Raw genomic sequence first — 17,100 nt, forward strand, 5'->3', positions numbered from 1 at the left:
GACCTGGCTTTTCTCCCAGACGGAGATAGCAGAGCCCAGAGCCTAGTAAACAAAGAACTGTGGAACAATGACCATTCTAGAAGAGAACCAATCAGCTGGTCACTGGTGGATCGGTATAGAATCCTATCCTCCTTCAGGACGAAGGAACTTGGGAGATAATGCTCTCTGTTCTCGGCCTCCAGCTAAATCCATCTCATATCTGTTTCTATTCAAACCACCGGAAGTCAATCTTTTGAAGCTCTTTCGTAGCCCCCCTGACTTTTTCTTCTGCTCCCATCACAGTACTCTCTCTGAGGCAAATTTTTTTTTCTACTTTCAGAATAATTGAGGAATTGTACTTCTCCATTCCCTCTTTGTTCTTATTTCACATGGAAAGAAACCGATCCTTAGAGCACTGCCTCTTGTCTCCAGCTAGTTTGGGTTCAGAAGAATTGGACAGTGATATGAGTACATAATCCATTGTCCCTCTTGGCCAAATTCGAGTCTAAGGACAGATGAATTTGAAGTTGTAGTCCTGAACCCCAGTGTCCTCCAACTCTACCCCTCCCCCTTGGGCTTTCTGATACCTATTTTACAGGAGAGCAATTGAACATCCAGAACAAAGAAGAGGCAAATTTTTCATTCTGGTCAGAATTACTATCCACCCATTTATTTATGACAAAATGAGGGTTTTTGCTCCTTCCCACTCTTTTCCTGGAGTAGGGCCATGAGCCCCTCCTTCTGGGGCACTTGGTCCAGAAAAAGTGAAGGTAGCAGAAGGATTTCTTTGATGAGATGAGAAAAACAGACAGACTAGAATAAGACATGTTATTATACTGTAAAAGGTAATCAATAATAGTGGAGAAAAGTTTGTCTTTTACTATCATTATTTTTTAGATTCATGCTTTATATTTTTCTTCCAGTTTTATTGAGATTGAATTCACATACAACACTGTATAAGTTTCAGGTGTGCAGCATAGTGATTTGACTTACATACAACGTGAAATGATTATCACAATAAGTTCAGGGAACATCCCTTATCTCATATAGATACAAAATTTTAAAAAAAGAAATTTTTTTCTGTGGTGAGAACTCTTAGGGTTTACTCTCTTTAACAACTTTCATATGTAACATAGGACAGTGTTAATTACATTAATCAAGTAGTACATTACATCCCTAGTACTTATTTACCTTATAAGTAGAAGTTTATACTCTTTGATCACCTCATCTAATTCTGCCTCCACCTCCATGCCCCCCAGATTCATACTTTAGAAAGATCATTCATTCTGGCTGCAAGATAGAAAATAGAAGAAGGCAGGACTAGATGGAAAATGTGCTGTATATTTTCTGTTTGCCTCTCCACATATTCTCTCCACCCTGCTCCACCTGTTCTGTGTCCCAGAAGTTTGACCTATGTGGGCTCCCAATGGACCCCAAAGTTTTGCCTTTTAGGTGTCTCACTCTGAAGTGGAGTTAAGAAGGGCCATTTATTTCCTTATTCTGTATATGTTGAACCAAAAGGATTTCTTAGAGCCACCTCTATTGCCTTAAGAGAAGAACAACCAAATAAAAGAGGGAATTCTTTGCTTGGAATCTTGGGCCAGAGCCTGAGGGTAGGGAAGAGAGGAAGCAAGACCAAGGGGATGGGAGGGAGGTGCAGAGAGCGAAAGAGAGGGAGTGAAACCAGCTGTGGATTTTAGGTGGATTTATAGGTATCTAGAGGGGGAAGTTTAAAGAAATTAAAGAATTATTTTTTTCCACCAACGTGCTTGTTGGTTAAACAGATTTTTTTTCTTTTTTGGCAATGCACTGCTCTTTGAACCTTGCTAAACACTAAAGACATACCTAAGGGTATAACATTCTTTCATTCCGCAGCATCTAGAATGTGCCAAATACTGTACCTAAAGCTGGTCCCACCAAAGCTGGCCCAGCATCCACACCTTGCCTTCCTTGTTCACTCCTGAATTCTCAGCACCTATATTATCCTGCCACATAGTAGGTGCTCTCTAGATACTTGTTGAATATATGAATGTTAAGTGCACTATACTTTCTCCAATGACATCTCAACTCCATGGAGGTGGGATGAAGTCTGCTTAGATTATTTTTATTCCTCACTGGTAATTATAAGATTGAGAGGTATCCTTATAAAATACAATCTATACCTAACACTCCCTTGGTCCAAATATTAAACTTTTCAAAGGTCCCCCAACAGCCTGAATTTATTTCTCTGTAATATGGAGATAATAATATACTCAGCTCACAGGGTTACTTTAGGTTTAAATGAGATAGATGGATTACTGCTGGGCCTGTGCCTAGCACGTGGTAGTTGCTCAATAAATTCTAGTTCCTTTTCTTCTCCAATTTTCTAGCCTCATGTCCAACCCAGTGTTCTAGCCACATCAAATTCCTCATTAGTTCCACACAGATCCTGAACTTTCATACGTTTGTGCTTCTGCTCTTGTTTTCCCTCTGTCTGGAATGCCTTTCCTGTGTCTACCTAGTGAACTCTTCCTCATCGTCCAAAACAGAGCTCACATGTCTCCTCCTCTGGGAAACTTTTCCTACTGCCCCCTCCCTACCAGCTTTGCTCTCTGCTTCCATCGCACCTTGTACGTGTCTCAGCTTTAGAGCTTGTAATTCTGTTGTAATTGTCTCTTTTTTTCTGTGATAATTATTTACGTATAGTTTTGCCTCTCTGTTAGGCTGTGACCTTGAGGGGGGCAGGAACCAAGTCTTATTTGTATTTGTAGAGCATTTGGAAAGAATCTGGAGGAGGCTGGAAAGATGACAGGTAGAAGGATGAGCTTTGCAAAAAGAACTACTTCTTCCCCGAAACAAAAGGGAAGGAACTGAAGATGAGTGACAGTAAGAATGTAGCAAGAACCTTTAAAGCAAAAGGGAGGGGGGCCAAATCACAAGGAGAAATCTGGCTTGAGGGAGGAAGAGTACAGGGAGAAGAGGCCACCAGGAGAGATGAGCAGGGCAAAGGAGGGTTGGGGCTGGTGGGGTCTGAGGGGCTGAGCCTTCTCCTTCCTAGATGTTTGAGGCCTCAGGAGGGACTCAGTGCCTGGGCTGGCAAAAAGGGGTTTGGGGGCCCACAGGGAGGAATAGCCTTTCTCCACGTGGAACAAAACCAAGTAGCTTTGCTTCACATTTGAGTCTTTCAGTCCAGCAGGAAGTAGCTGGAGCCTCCAGCTGGAGGGAAGAGGGTAGGTTTGCAGTGATGTGGATGAGGAGAGCTAAAGTGATGCGGTGGTATGGACCATGGAGTGCTAGTTAGGGACACACTATGAGAAGGATGGCAGGGAATTTTGGCAGTGATGCAATCGTCAGAAAGTATGGCAGGAGTGGCAGAGAAAAGACAGCTGGAGAGGAAGCACTGTAGGTGTGGCTGCACCACGACCTGTTCCAGTTGGCATCCTCAATGACTGCATTCGAGTAAGCCTGTAAGTCCTTCTTCCCTGGGTGGACTGTGGTACAGGTGAGGGATTCGGGAAAAAGCAACACATGCAACTTGGGCTTCTTCTACTTTAGGCTGTCAGACTAAGCTTCTCAGATGGTTTCATATTTGTTCTTCATTGCTGCGCGCAGGCTTTCTCTAGTTGTGGCGAGCAGGGGCTACTCTTCGTTGTGGAGCACAGGCTTCTCATTGCAGTGGCTTCTCTTGTTGCGGAGCGTGGGCTCTAGGCACACGGGCTTCAGTAGTTGCAGCACGTGGGCTCAGGAGTTGAGGCACGTGGGCACTAGAGCCTGCGGGCTTCAGTAGTTGTGGCACATGGACTCAGTAGTTGTGGCTCATGGGCTCTAGAGCGCAGGCTCAGTAGTTGTGGCACTCTGGCTTAGCTGCTCCGCGGCATGTGGGATCTTCCCGGATCGGTGATCGAACCCGTGTCCCCTGCACTGGCAGGTGGATTCTCAACCACTGCACCACCAGGGAAGTCCCTTCAGGTGACATTTTAAAAACAACAAACCAGTGTCTCAGAGTACTTTGTTACAAACAACAGAAATTGTGAGTAATTTAAGGAAAAAAAAGACATTTACTCAAAGGATATAGAGAGTTGACAGGAAGGCTGGCAAGCTGGATTGTGGAAAATGGGTTGTAACCTAGGAAGGCCAGGCAGCAGGCACTACGGCCAAGTTCGTGCCTTAGGAACAATCTGGCGTGGCCACCATCACCACGGTAGGGACACTCCCCCCTCTACCCCAACCCCCAAGGGACCCACTGTGGTTGGACACCTACTGTCTCCGTTCCTGTGAGTAATTCTAAACTTGTCAATATGCCTTTGTGTCATCGCCTGAAGATTCAAAGTTCAGAGAGGAGTGGCCACGTGGCCGAGCCTAGGTCATATTTCATGTTCTGGCTGCCTCGGGGCAGGGGGAAGGCTATCTCTCTGATTCAGCTTCCCTAGTCTCAGCAAAACTGCACAGAACGGGTCATTCCCCCAAACAGGAGGAAGTTTTGGATGCCGATGGTAACTAAATAAAGCAAAATGTCTACCATGCCCTCATCTTTCAGACTGCTTTTCCTTCCCAGTTACTCTCTTTTGTTGGTGGTGATTTGCGATCATAATCTCAGGCTTCCCAGGCTTGACACTTTAAAACCATCCTCATCGCCCTCATTTTCCCACATAGTGAATAACTCTCCAAATTTCTTAGATTTGCCTTGCCTTCTGTCACAGATACTGCTTTAGTAAGATTACTTTGGCAACAGCATAGAGGAGAGAAGAGACTGGAAATTGGGAGTCAGACTTCTAGAATGTTAGAGCTAGAAAGGACCTTTGAATTTATCCATTGTAGTGGTCTTACTAGGAGTATTCCTAGTAAGTAATACTCCTAGGAGTATTCATTAGAATTCCTATGGCATTATAAAAATTTACATGCTGGCATCCCATCCTCAGGTTTTGGGTTCAGTAGATCTGAAAAGGGACGTTGGCATATGTGTATATATGTGTGTGTTCGTGTATGCGCATGTGTGTGTCTTTCTGAAGTGTATCCCAGGTTGAGAACTGCTGAATTCCAGTACACTTGTTTTAAAGATGAGGTGACTAAGGTCCAGAGGGAATTTATCTGTTTGAAATTATCCAAATTAATGAAATGGAGAAAGTGGTCATGACCAATCCTAGATCTCCTGGCTTTTGGTCTAGTATTACTCAGAACTCTTGCTTTTTCCCTCTGCAAAAAGAAATTTCTTGTCTTTATTTGTATTTGAGAAAGCATGCTACACTGCTATGGTTCAGCTTCTCCAATAGAAAGTAGACTTCAGATTGAGAGCCCCAAACTGTCAAGAGTGAACAGCCCATACGAAGGGCCCCGTCTCTAAGAGTGATTGGCTTGATCTCTGGACCACAGGCCTTCCTTGTCAGAATCTGTGCAAAGCATCCTCACTTCCCATCCAAAGTGGGAAGTGAAATGAAGAGGACCTTTGGAAGCACAGCCTGGGTGAAGCCATACTTCTGAGTTTGTCAGGATTCTGACTGTCTGGGCCTCTGTGCACACAAGCCCTTGTTTCAATTACGCATTGACCCTTCTTCAGTTCTTCACTGTCCTTTAGCCATCTGGTTCTCATTTTGGGAATCCACTTCTTTCTTTGCTCTGCTGACTTCCACCAATCACTCTGCCTTGGACTGGTTTACTATCAGCTCAGGTACTGTTTCCAGGCAATCTCATGGAAACCCAGGGCCTCTGATGCCTTCCATTACATTATGTTACTTTTTTTTTTTTAATTTGCTCTCCTTACAAAACTTGTGCTTTCTTATAAAGATTCCCAAGAGGAAATGCCATTTGCTGAATGCCTTCCTGCTCCAAATCTACTTTAGTGCAAAAAAGCAAAGGGTGGGAGAAGCGCTGTAGCACAACCTTCTCTCTGTCAGAGGGAAGCTATTGTTTCTCTTGTACCCTCTGCATCCAGAAAGGGGACTGGCACCAAAGTCTGAGCACCTCACTCAGTGACTAAGCCAAGCAGGAATGGTGTGGTCAGAGCTGTCCTTTAGGAAGTAACTCTAAGAACTATGGAGGATGGATTGGAGGAAGAGAGTCTGTGGGCAGGGAGACAATTTATAGAAGCTTCTGCAATAATCTAGGTGAGAGATGATGAGACCTGAATTGGGCAGTGGGAATGGGATGAAGAGGAGACGATAGGTAGGAAAATGGTCATTTTGGTGGGAGAATTGACAGCGCTAAGAAACTGACAGATGTGGGAGATGAGGGAGAAGTAAAGATTACCAGGTTTGGAGCTTGAGGAACTGGGAGAATAGTACCTTTACTGGAATGAGGGAAATAAGAAGAGCTGTTTTGAAAGGAGGGTGGAAGACAGTGACTTTAGTTTGGTACATGAGGGATGCAGACATCCAAGATGATGCTTCCATCAGGCAGTTGACTATGCAGGGCTGGACTCAGGATGTGTGGACTGCAGATATCAATTCGAGAGTTTCAGCTAGAAGAAAATGTGAGGTGGGGTATGGGCTGGGGGGGGCAATACACGGAAAGGAGTAGAGGACTGAGGCCTGAGCCTAGAGGAATACCCACATTTAAGCCTGAAACAAGGGGGAGGGCTCAAGAAAAGAGTCTGAGAAAGAGCTGAGAGAGGGAAAAAAAAAACAAGGAAAGTGTAGCTTTGCCAGCCAAGGGAGGGAAGTTTCAGGAAGGAATCTGGAGCGAGAGTTTACTGAGATGTGGACTGACAAGAAGCTGCTATTTTTGGCAGTTAGTTGCTGGTCAGGGTAGGACTGGTCTCAGTCACAACAGCTATGAAGCAGAGGCAGGGTTCTGAGTAATTCACATACTCCCCAATCACATTAGCCTCAGTTATCAGGGTATTGCAGGATAAATAAGTGTAATTACTTCATAAAGTTTAATATCGCTCAGTTTCCAAATAAATCCCCTCAGTTCTCAACTTAATTTGGCCCACTAAGAGGAAATCGCAAAGAGTAGAAGGCAAGGCCGAAGACCAGATATATAAAGGATAACTAATAAATATTAATGAGGTTTCACCTCACGCCAACCATGTCCCGAGAGACCCTCTTCTGGAGCCCCGCCCCTCATGAATATGTATATAGCGGTGCCCGCCGCGCACTGCCCCGCCCTCTACTCTTCTCCCTCGCAACGGACTCTCCCTACAAACGGGAAACAAGATGGCGGCGGCAGGTCCGAGTACTCGGGCCTCTTCCGCGGCGGCAGCGGCAGCTCTGAATCGGCGGGGTCGGCGGGGCCGCTGTGACGAGATGGCGGCAGCCAAGACTGGGACCCCGGGCCCGGCCTCTGGCCCCGCGCTGCTGGTGTTGCCGCCGCCGTTGCTGCAGCCGCCGCCACCGCCGCGGCCGGAGGAGTCGGACTGCGCTGGGTGCCTGGAGACCCCGGGGGAAGCGGCGGCCCTGCCGTGCGGCCACTCGCTGTGCCGAGGCTGCGCCCAACGCGCCGCCGACGCGGCGGGCCCGGGTTGCCCGCGCTGCCGCGCCCGCGGCCCGGGCTGGGCCCGCCGTCGGGCCCGCGACAACTGGCAGCCCGACGCGGAGGTGCTGGGCGAGCGCGCCCGCCGCGGCCCACCCGAGCGCTGCCGCCCGCGTCGTGACGGGGGCGCGGCCGCCACGGGGCCCAGGCCCGAGCAGGAGACGCGCGGCGCGCCAGCGGAGCCAGGTGGAGTTTCCTCTCCTCCCCTTGGGGTCCGGAGCGAGGCCGCCGCGCCCCGGCCTGGCGTGGTTAGGGGGTGGAGGGTCCCAGGCCCTGGCCCTGCTCGAGCGGGTGTCGAGAGTTCTCGTGGGGTTGGAACCGGGCTTTGCCCAGGTGCAGTATGTGTTTCTGAATTTTGAACTTCGGGATGAAGTACGGGCACGATGGATTTGGAGTCAGAAGTTTGAAGGGAGCCATAGCATTTCTTGGAACAAGTTAGGGCCAGGTTGGAATTGGTGAGTGGAGGAGGGTACCGAACTTTGTAGGGGCAGTGGAGGATCCGAGAAGTGCTTGATTTAGTGTTGGGTGAAGAGCTTGGGGTTGAATTGCTTGTAAAGATGTGATCCCTGGGCCTGAATGGGTCAATGAGAGGTGTGGCATATACGGAGTTTGAGGGGCAGATTAGATTGATTTTGAGGGTGCGAAGGGAGCTTTTCAGACTTGAGCGTCTGAGTTTATATGTGCAGTTTTCACAAAATCTTGAAAAACGCAAGAGCCTGGCACGTAGAGAAGACGTAATAAATGATGGCTATTTATATTTATAATAACTAATAATAAGCTCCAGCAGTGTTCTACAAAAAAACATGGATGGGGTTTAAAAGTTTTGGAAGCGGAGATTGGTTGGCGGGGGCTGCTTCTATCTCGATGGCAGTAGGTTTCCTACTATTTTCCTGGCAATTAGGAGTCCGTTGAAGGACTGTTGTCTACAACTTCTTTGCCTTCCCCCCGTCCCCCCCCCCCGCCCCCCCCCAGCAGTCTGCCACTCTTTGGTACTGAGCTTGACATAGAAAGTGCCCTGTTGAAAACACAAAACAAAACTGTTATAACTTGGGACTCTTTGAGACACACCCAGTCAACACAACAGCTAGAGTTCTTTGATAAAAGCTTACCTAGGAAGAGATTTTTCAAGAAACATAATTAGGAAAGGACAGATATTTGCACCTTTTGTGTTGGGAATTCTGCCATGCGCTATTTTCACTAGGGAAAAGGAGACATTGCTTGGGTATGAAAGTGCAGTCACTAGAAACTACAGGTTCCAGAATGCAGTCTGTTTTGATTCAAGCAGACACCTGCCACTGTCCTAGGATGCCTTATTTTTATTTCTGTCTTATTTTCTGTGTTCCTCGTTCTTCCTTTTAAGCTTCATAGCATCCTTATGAGATAGGTACTTTTATTTCCATTTTATAGATGGAACTGAGGCCAAGAGAGGTTAAGTAAGTTGCCCAAGGATGAAAACCCAGTTCCACCTGATTCCTGCTCAGAAAAGGGATGAAGCCCTCCCCAAACATCATCTATGCTATTTAATTTGCTTCAAATTCTGAGATTATGGTAAAAAAAATTAAGACAGCATTTTTCTGGTCTCCATCCTAGTACTATTGATTGTATGGTCACGTAGGATACAAATTTCTATTTCCGAAGCCTGTACTCCTTTGTGGAATATCAGGTCTGAGATTTGAACCATGAGAGGGTGTATGACTTGATGATTTGTGCAGACTTTTTCCTTGAAGAAATTTGTGTATCAGTAATTAAGAAAAACAATATAAAATGAGATTTCAAATTAGGCTCTGTTGAGTCACTGAATATCCACCAATTACTTTATATGTTTGTATGAGGACCATTATGAAAAATATTTTTCCTTAAGTGTTCTTATTGTTGGATCATTGAGTGTATATAATTACATGATTGTTAAGTCAAAACATTATAGAAGAGTATTGCTGAACAGGGTTTGGGAATAAACCCTGTTTATATTCTAGCTTTAGCAAGTTGTCTAGACCTCTTGAGTTTATATGCAATATTTTTTAATTTAAAACTTTAACAGGCAATTCACATAATTCAAACAAAAATATAAGAAAGTATACAATGAAAAGGTTCCTCCTACTCCTTTCTTCATTTCCCATTTTCACCAAAGATTCATGTTGATTCTTCCACAGTTTCGTTACGCTTATACATGGAAATTCAAATATATTTATTTTATTTTTTGATCTTTTTACATCAAAGGTTATATGTTATATGCACTGGTGCTTTTTTTCATATAACAATACATGATGGATATCTTTTCATATCAGTACATAGAAGGTTTCTTCATTGTACTTATAGTTACAAGGAATTTCATTGAATGGATGTAACATAATTTACTTAATCATCTATTGGTGGATATTTAGGTTGTTTCCAGTCTTTTGCCATTATGAATTATTGTTTATAAAATTGTTTTACAATGTATTTGTACGTTTTTATGAATAGTTCACCTGTAGCTTTCACCAGATTCTCCAAGTGTTGCAAAAAAAAAAGTTAAGAGCTTTTGTTTTAACCCAGTTCCCTCATTCTACTGAAGAGAGAACTGAGGCCCAGAACAGAGAAGAGAGTGACCAGGTCATTGTGGGTTAGTAGCAGATAACAAGGGCTGAAAGGCTAACCCTTAAATAAGGGCTAAAACATAACCTAATTCACAGTTAAATGTTCATGATGGTTTGTAATAGACAGTAAAAATACCAGTTTCATAATAATTACATCACACTTTTATTAGTGGGAAACAGCAACAAAATTAGCAATTTTAGGTTAATACAGAAGTATATTGCTTAGCAGTATTCTTTTGGCATAATTAGGTCAATTGATAAAAGAAAGGGCAGACCTGCTTTATAAAACTGGAAATAAAATTTTGTGGTATATTCACTGGTATTTAAGTGAAATTCTTAACTTTTTTTTTTTTTTTTTAATTTCTTGAAGTCCCATGGCTCTTTTGGAATTGAATTGAATTGAATTTTGGAATTTTTTCTGAAAAAAGTGCAAGAGTTTGTGTGTGTTGAAAATTTTGGTTGTGCTGGTGATATTTTTGTTTTTTGTCAGCTTCTCAAGATTTAAAGTTCAGAACCTTAATAACGTCTGTATTAAGTGTTTTATTTTATTCTTACATACACTGTCAATTTGCTTTTGGATACAGTATCAGTTAATTTGTGCAGCAGTGTGTGTTGAAGGTTAAGTCAGTGATCATTTCAAGACGAACCTAGACTTCAACTCTATGTTCTTTGAGGATCTGCAGCTCATTGTATGTATTGACATATTAAGTATTTGGACCATATTGAGCAATATTAAGCAAGTATGTAATGAGTGCCTACTCTGTGCCAGACACTGTTCTAGATCCTTGGGTGACATCAGTGAATAAAATAGTCAAAGATCCCTCCCTCTTAGAGCTTATATTCTAAATTTAGAAACAGTCCTGGTCCATTGATTTTTAAAAAAGATTTACCATACAGACATACATAGGTAGATTTGCAAATATAAGAACATTTAAGCCTCATTGATAAGAATTTTTTAAAATTAATTAATTAATTAACTTATTTTTCGCTGCGTTGGGTCTTCGTTGCTGTGTGGGTTTTCTCTAGTTGCAGCGAGCGGGGGCTACTCTTCATTGCGGTGCGTGGGCTTCTCATTGCGGTGACTTCTATTGTTGTTGAGCGCGGGTTCTAGGCGCGCTGTCTTCAGTAGTTATGGTGCAGGGGCTTAGGTGCTCCACATGTGGGATCTTCCTGGACCAGGACTTGGACCCGTGTCCCCCTACACTGGCAGGTGGATTATTAACCACTGTGCCACCAGGGAAGTCCCAAGCCTCATTGATAATAATTAATTTTAAGAATTCATTTAGTCTTTTGAAATCAAGGATGATCATTCTAAATTATGCTGCCTTTGAACTTGAAACCAGGACCTTTTAAGGACAGTTCTTTGTCCTTTTACCATGGGTAATAATTGAAGAGAAAAGCTAGACAAAGGCTGATGAATCTTTAAATTGGAAGTTTAATTTTTTTTCTATTTGTAGTGTTAAAAGTGCATTTCAAAAATTGAATAATTCAAAAAAATTGAATAGTGCCCCATTTATTCCTTCCCTTTATCCCACCCCAACCTCCCTGTTCATTTAGGGTTGACATTTATCCATTAAAAAAATTTCTTCTTTCTGTGAAAAACAAGTAGTTCTGGTTTATTACTCAGTTGGCAGACAATGTTTGTTATGTGTGCAAACCTAAATTGCATGTAGGACTAATGAATAATGAAATCATGTGATTGTAGTGTAAAAGGACAGGAATTTCCCTTGTCTGAAGGGATTTGTCTTAAAATGTATAAAATGACTCAACTTTTTATCCTAGTAACACATATTCCAGAATTTGAGTGTCCTTATGTGTTTTACTAATGTGGAAATATTTGCCTTGTGTTTTTTAAAACTCAGGATGAGATTACCTTATAAACTAAGCCTTAATTACCATTGACAGAATAGCTCCATTCTGTAGAATTCGGGATTGAGCAGCAGGAATTTAGGTGTTATTTGTTTTCCATTCATGTTTCTACTCCCTGTCTAATTTCCATTTAATCTTAGAAGACTTGACTGCCTTGAATTCATTTGAATCTGAGTTTGCTTTAGTGTAGGATGTAGGATATGTTTGTCAAATTTCATTCCACTATTTCAGTGAGCATTTAGGGCACACACTTGTGTAAGAGAATACAATAAAAAAGATGAGTAAGTCATGGTTCCTGTCCTTTAAGATTCCACAGTCTTGTTGGGGAAACACACCTTATCAAATAATATACAAAGTGTAAGTGAGGTAAATGCATAATGCCAAGAAGAATAGAACAGTGGGATAACTGACAGCCTTTTGAGGAAACTTGAGGAAGGCACTTGCGCTGTGTGTTGGAAAAAGAATAGGAGTTCACCAGGTGAGGGAAGAGGAGATGGCCATTCCTGGCAAAAGAACCTGCACATACAAAGGCATGAAGGCATTTGGCATATTCAGAGACAGACAGGAAGTTAAATATAGATGGAATGTGGGGCTGGAGTGGGGAAGGAGGAGAGAAGAGACTACAGAAGTTTGATCATGAAGGTCATGGTATGTCATGCTGAAGGAATTTGGGACTTTATCTTATAGACAGTGTGGAGCCCTTAAAAATATTTAAGTAATGGAATGATATACTGTCATAATGTGCTTTAGAAAGACAGTATTGGTTGGAGTGTGGAGGAAAGATGTGAATAGAAACTGGAGGAAGAGAGTCTAGTTAGGGGACTGTTTTAGTAGTTCAGACAAGAGGTGAAGACGGGCTGGACTAATGCAGTGACTGTGGGGATGTTTCCTTTAGTTATTCATTAATTTAGTAACCATCTGAGTTGAGGGCCTTCTGTGTGCTAGGCACTGGGGCTGCAAATAGAAATAAAGCATAATTCTGTGTCTTAAGGTCAGTGTAGTTGAGAAGATTGCTATATAAACGTGTAACTGGAATGTGGGGTAATAAATGCAATAACTGTAACGCAAGATATAATTGTAGAACGCAATATGGTATATATTAATTGAGCAAGTTAATGGAGCAGGATCTGGAGACAGACTATCTGTGTTCAAATTCCAGGTCTGCCATTTATAGCTGTTTGTCTTTGGGCACATTGCTTAATTTCTCTGTACCTTAGTTTCCTCATTTTGAAAATGGGGATAGTAGTGGTAGCAAAATCATAAGGTTGTTGTTAAGACTGAATGAGTTATTAGCATATAAAGAGCTCAACGAATGTTAGCTCTTTTCACAAAAAAAGAGAACCCAGCTTGGATGGGTCAGGAGTGGCTTCCTGGAAAGGCAGACACTTAACCATGAGTATTCAGTAGGCAGATGAAGGGAGGATAAAACTGAGGGAAATAAGTACTTTTAAAAACATAGGAGTATGAAACAAAAGGAGAGTTCTAGGGATTGCAAATATGGGTAGTTGGAGCACAGAGTACATGTGGGAGAGTGGAAGGAGGCAGAATTGCAGAAATAAGCACTTACTGGATAACAGTGGACTTCGAATGCCATGCTAAGAAGGGGGGATCCACTGAAGAGTTTGAAAGAGGAGTACATCTTTGCACTCTAGAGAGATCACTCCTATAGGGGTAATGTAGCAAATGGATTGGAGATCCCAGATTTCTTTTAGCAAGATGGCTAACTTATCTTAGCTAAAGACTTTGTTGCTACAAATATCCAGAAAAGCTGGATGATAAACAACAGTTCTTTGAAATGCATTTCTGAGCTTGCAGGAAAGACAGGAAGATCTCTAGATTCCAAAAACAAAAATGGAACTAAAACCCAAAACTTCATTAAGACCTTGAGCTCATGCTGTGACAAAGATGAAGGAATTGAGTGAGAGGTTGTTTCTGGTTTTTTTATTCCTAGTGATTGAGTTTTAACTGTGTGGAAAAAGGAACCAAAACCAAGACCTTTGCATCAGGCTGGGATTCCTGATGTGCTGCATCCTAGGTGAAAGGGTGGGCTAGAGAAGAATCTTCCTACTGACACAAGGAAATAAGAAATCTCATCTTGGTTTGCCTGGACTCTATACAAAGAGGAAATGGAAAAAAAGCTTCCCTGAGAAATTGAAGCACAAGACCTATGCCTTGCTCATATTTGCGACCTGAGTTTATATTATATGGTTCAGGTATTCCCATGCTAGGAAATTAATATAAAAGCTGGCTCCAAGCTAGTGATACCACTGGGCCACCTGGAGAAAGGAAAAACAAGACTTGAAGGGGTACTCTCATATCTCAGGCCACAAGGAATTCTCACAGAAGAAATAAACCCCACAGAAGATGAATTTATAATTAAAAGTGACACACAAGGAAACAATTTTCTACCACAAATGAGAGTCAGCAGATATTACAAGCAGGAGGATTACAGCTCTAAGAACTGGGATAGTAGAATGGCAGTTTGAAAGGTAATTTAAAGTAGCATATTTTAAGTGACTAAAGACATTAAACAAGTAATTGACATCCCAATAAATGAATAAGATGTGAAACATACATTTGGAAAAGAACTAAACATAATGAAAAATAGGTTAAAAAAATGCTCAGTAGGGCTTCCCTGGTGGCGCAGTGGTTGAGAGTCCGCCTGCCGGTGCAGGGGACACGGGTTCGTGCCCCGGTCCGGGAGGATCCCACATGCCACGGAGCAGCTGGGCCCGTGAGCCATGGCCGCTGAGCCTGCGCGTCCAGAGCCTGTGCTCCGCAACGGGAGAGGCCACAACAGTGAGAGGCCCGCATACCGCAAAAAAAAAAAAAAAAAAAAGCTCAGTAAGTAAGTGATAGTTTACACAGATGAAGAGAAAGTAGTAAGCTGGGAGTTAGATATAAGGAAATCCTGAGAATGCAGAACAGTAAGATGAAGGAAAATATGAAAGAGGTGGAGAAATGAAAGACTAAGCAAGAAGACACAACATCTAATAGCAGTTCCGGAAGGAGAAAAATAAAATGAGGGAAACATGGAATTTGAAGAGATGACACGAGAATTTTTTGGAATTAATTTAAAAAGACATGAATTTTTAGGTTTAAGCTCATGAGGGCCTAGCAAGAATTAAATGAGCAAACCAAAAACAAACCCCACAACTAAATACATTGCAATGAAACTGCAGAACACCAAAGACACTTTTATAAGCAACCAGAAAGGAAAGACAAAGGAGCAAGAATCAGACTGAGAGCAGATGTCTCTTAATAAGAGAGGCCAGAAGAAACTTGAATAATATCTTCCTAGTGCTGAGAGAGATCAGAATTTCATACTCAGTTATCATTCAAGAGTGAAGGCAAAATAAAAGTATTTTCAGATGAACAAAAATATGGAGAATTTACCACACTGTTTCTGAAAGAACTATTACATGAAAGAATGCACTTCTGCAAGAAAGAAATGTAACTTAGGGGAGCGAGAAGGATACAAGAAATCATGATAGGGACTTCCCTGGTGGCTCAGTGGTTAAGAATCCACCTGCCAATGCAGGGGACACAGGTTCGAGCCCTGGTCCAGGAAGATCCCACATGCTGCAGAGCAACTAAGCCTGTGCACTGCAACTACTGAGCTTGTGCTCTGGACCCATGAGCCACAACTACTGAGTCTATGTGCCACAACTACTGAAGCCCGCATGCCCAGAGCCCATGCTCTACAACGAGAGAAGCCACCGCAATGAGAAGCCCGTGCAATGCAACAAAGAGTAGCCCCCGCTCTCTACAACTGAAGAAAGCCCACGCGCAGCAACGAGACTCAATGCAGCCAAAAATAAATAAATTAGTTAAAAAAAAAAGAAATCATGATGAACAAAGAAATTGGCTCGGTAAACGAAGAATTGACTGTATAAAACAAAAATAATTATGACTGATTTGTTGGGGCTAAAACCAAAGTGGAACTAAAATATCAGATGAGGATAAAATGTAAGCTGGGAGGGAAAGTGACCAGCATTAAAGAGTTATATATAGTTCAGAAGGAGGATAGAGATATTAATTAACTTTACGCTTTCAGTCAGGTGCATATTAAAAATGGAAGGATAACCACTAAAAGAAAAGAAATGCAATGTATAACTTGATCTACTATGTATATATAGAACCATACACTTCCCAAATTAGAGAATATACATTCTTTTAAATTAAAAGTGAAATTTTTATGTAATTAGGCACAAAGAAATTATCAACAAATACCAAAGCTTGATATATCAACCATGTTTTCTGACCCCAATACAATAAAATTAGAAATTAATAACAAATATAACTGATTCTCCTCACCTCCTATCCATGTTTGGAAATTTAAAAAGTAAAAGCAAAAATAAACTAAAAATAAATGGATGAAGAACAAATTCATGGAAACTGGAAAATATTTAGAATTAAATAACAGTGGAAACACTATATGTCAAAATCTGTGGAATACAGCAAAGCAGTACTAAGAGGAAAAATTTTTTTCATCTTTATTGGAGTATAATTGCTTTACAATGTTGTGTTAGTTTCTGCTGTACAACGAAGTGAATCAGCTATATGTATACGTATATCCCCGTATCCTCTCCCTCTTGCGTCTCCCTCCCACCCTCCCTATCCCACCCCTCTAGGTGGTCACAAAGCACCGAGCAGATCTCCCTGTGCTATGCAGCTGCTTCCCACTAGCTATCTACTTTACATTTGGTAGTGTATATATGTCAGTGCTACTCTCTCACTTCATCCCAGCTTCCCCTTCCCCTCCTGTGTCCTCAAGTCCATTCTCTACGTCTGTGTCATTATTCCTGCCCTGCCACTAGGTTCATCAGTACCATATTTTTAGATTCCAATGTATGTGTTAGCATACGGTATTTGTTTTTTTCTTTCTGACTTCACTCTGTATGATAGCCTCTAGGTCCATCCACCTCATTACAAATTACTCAATTTTGTTTCCTTTTTATGGCTGAGTAATATTCCATTGTATATATGTGCCACATCTTCTTTATCCATTCATCTGTTGATGGACATTTAGGTTGCTTCCATGTCCTGGCTATTGTAAATAGTGCTGCGATGAACATTGTGGTACATGTCTCTTTTTGAATTATGGTTTTCTCAGGGTATATGCCCAGTAATGGGATTGCTGGATCATATAGTAGTTCTATTTTTAGTTTTTTAAGGAACCACCATACTGTTCTCCATAGTGGCTGTATCAATTTACATTCCCACCAACAGT

The 17,100-nt window shown here is 42.2% G+C and overlaps 1 protein-coding gene across 1 annotated transcript in view; it reads left to right on the plus strand.

Annotated features, from left to right (window-relative positions):
• Positions 1 to 6,037: 6,037 nt before the first annotated feature.
• The window catches only part of RNF169 (ring finger protein 169), a 95,939-nt gene continuing 84,876 nt past the window's right edge, over positions 6,038 to 17,100 (plus strand). Inside the window, exon 1 of the mRNA XM_022593817.3 lies at positions 6,038 to 7,611. Within this exon, the coding sequence (XP_022449525.2) occupies positions 7,110 to 7,611 (502 nt within the window). The 5' untranslated portion in view covers positions 6,038 to 7,109. The remainder of the gene's footprint in view (positions 7,612 to 17,100) is intronic.

Source organism: Delphinapterus leucas, chromosome 7 (genome assembly GCF_059928025.1).
Source record: "Delphinapterus leucas isolate spDelLeu-1000000601 "Yukka" chromosome 7, BTC_Dleu_Yukka2, whole genome shotgun sequence".
In the NCBI taxonomy this organism is placed as follows: Eukaryota; Metazoa; Chordata; class Mammalia; order Artiodactyla; family Monodontidae; genus Delphinapterus; species Delphinapterus leucas.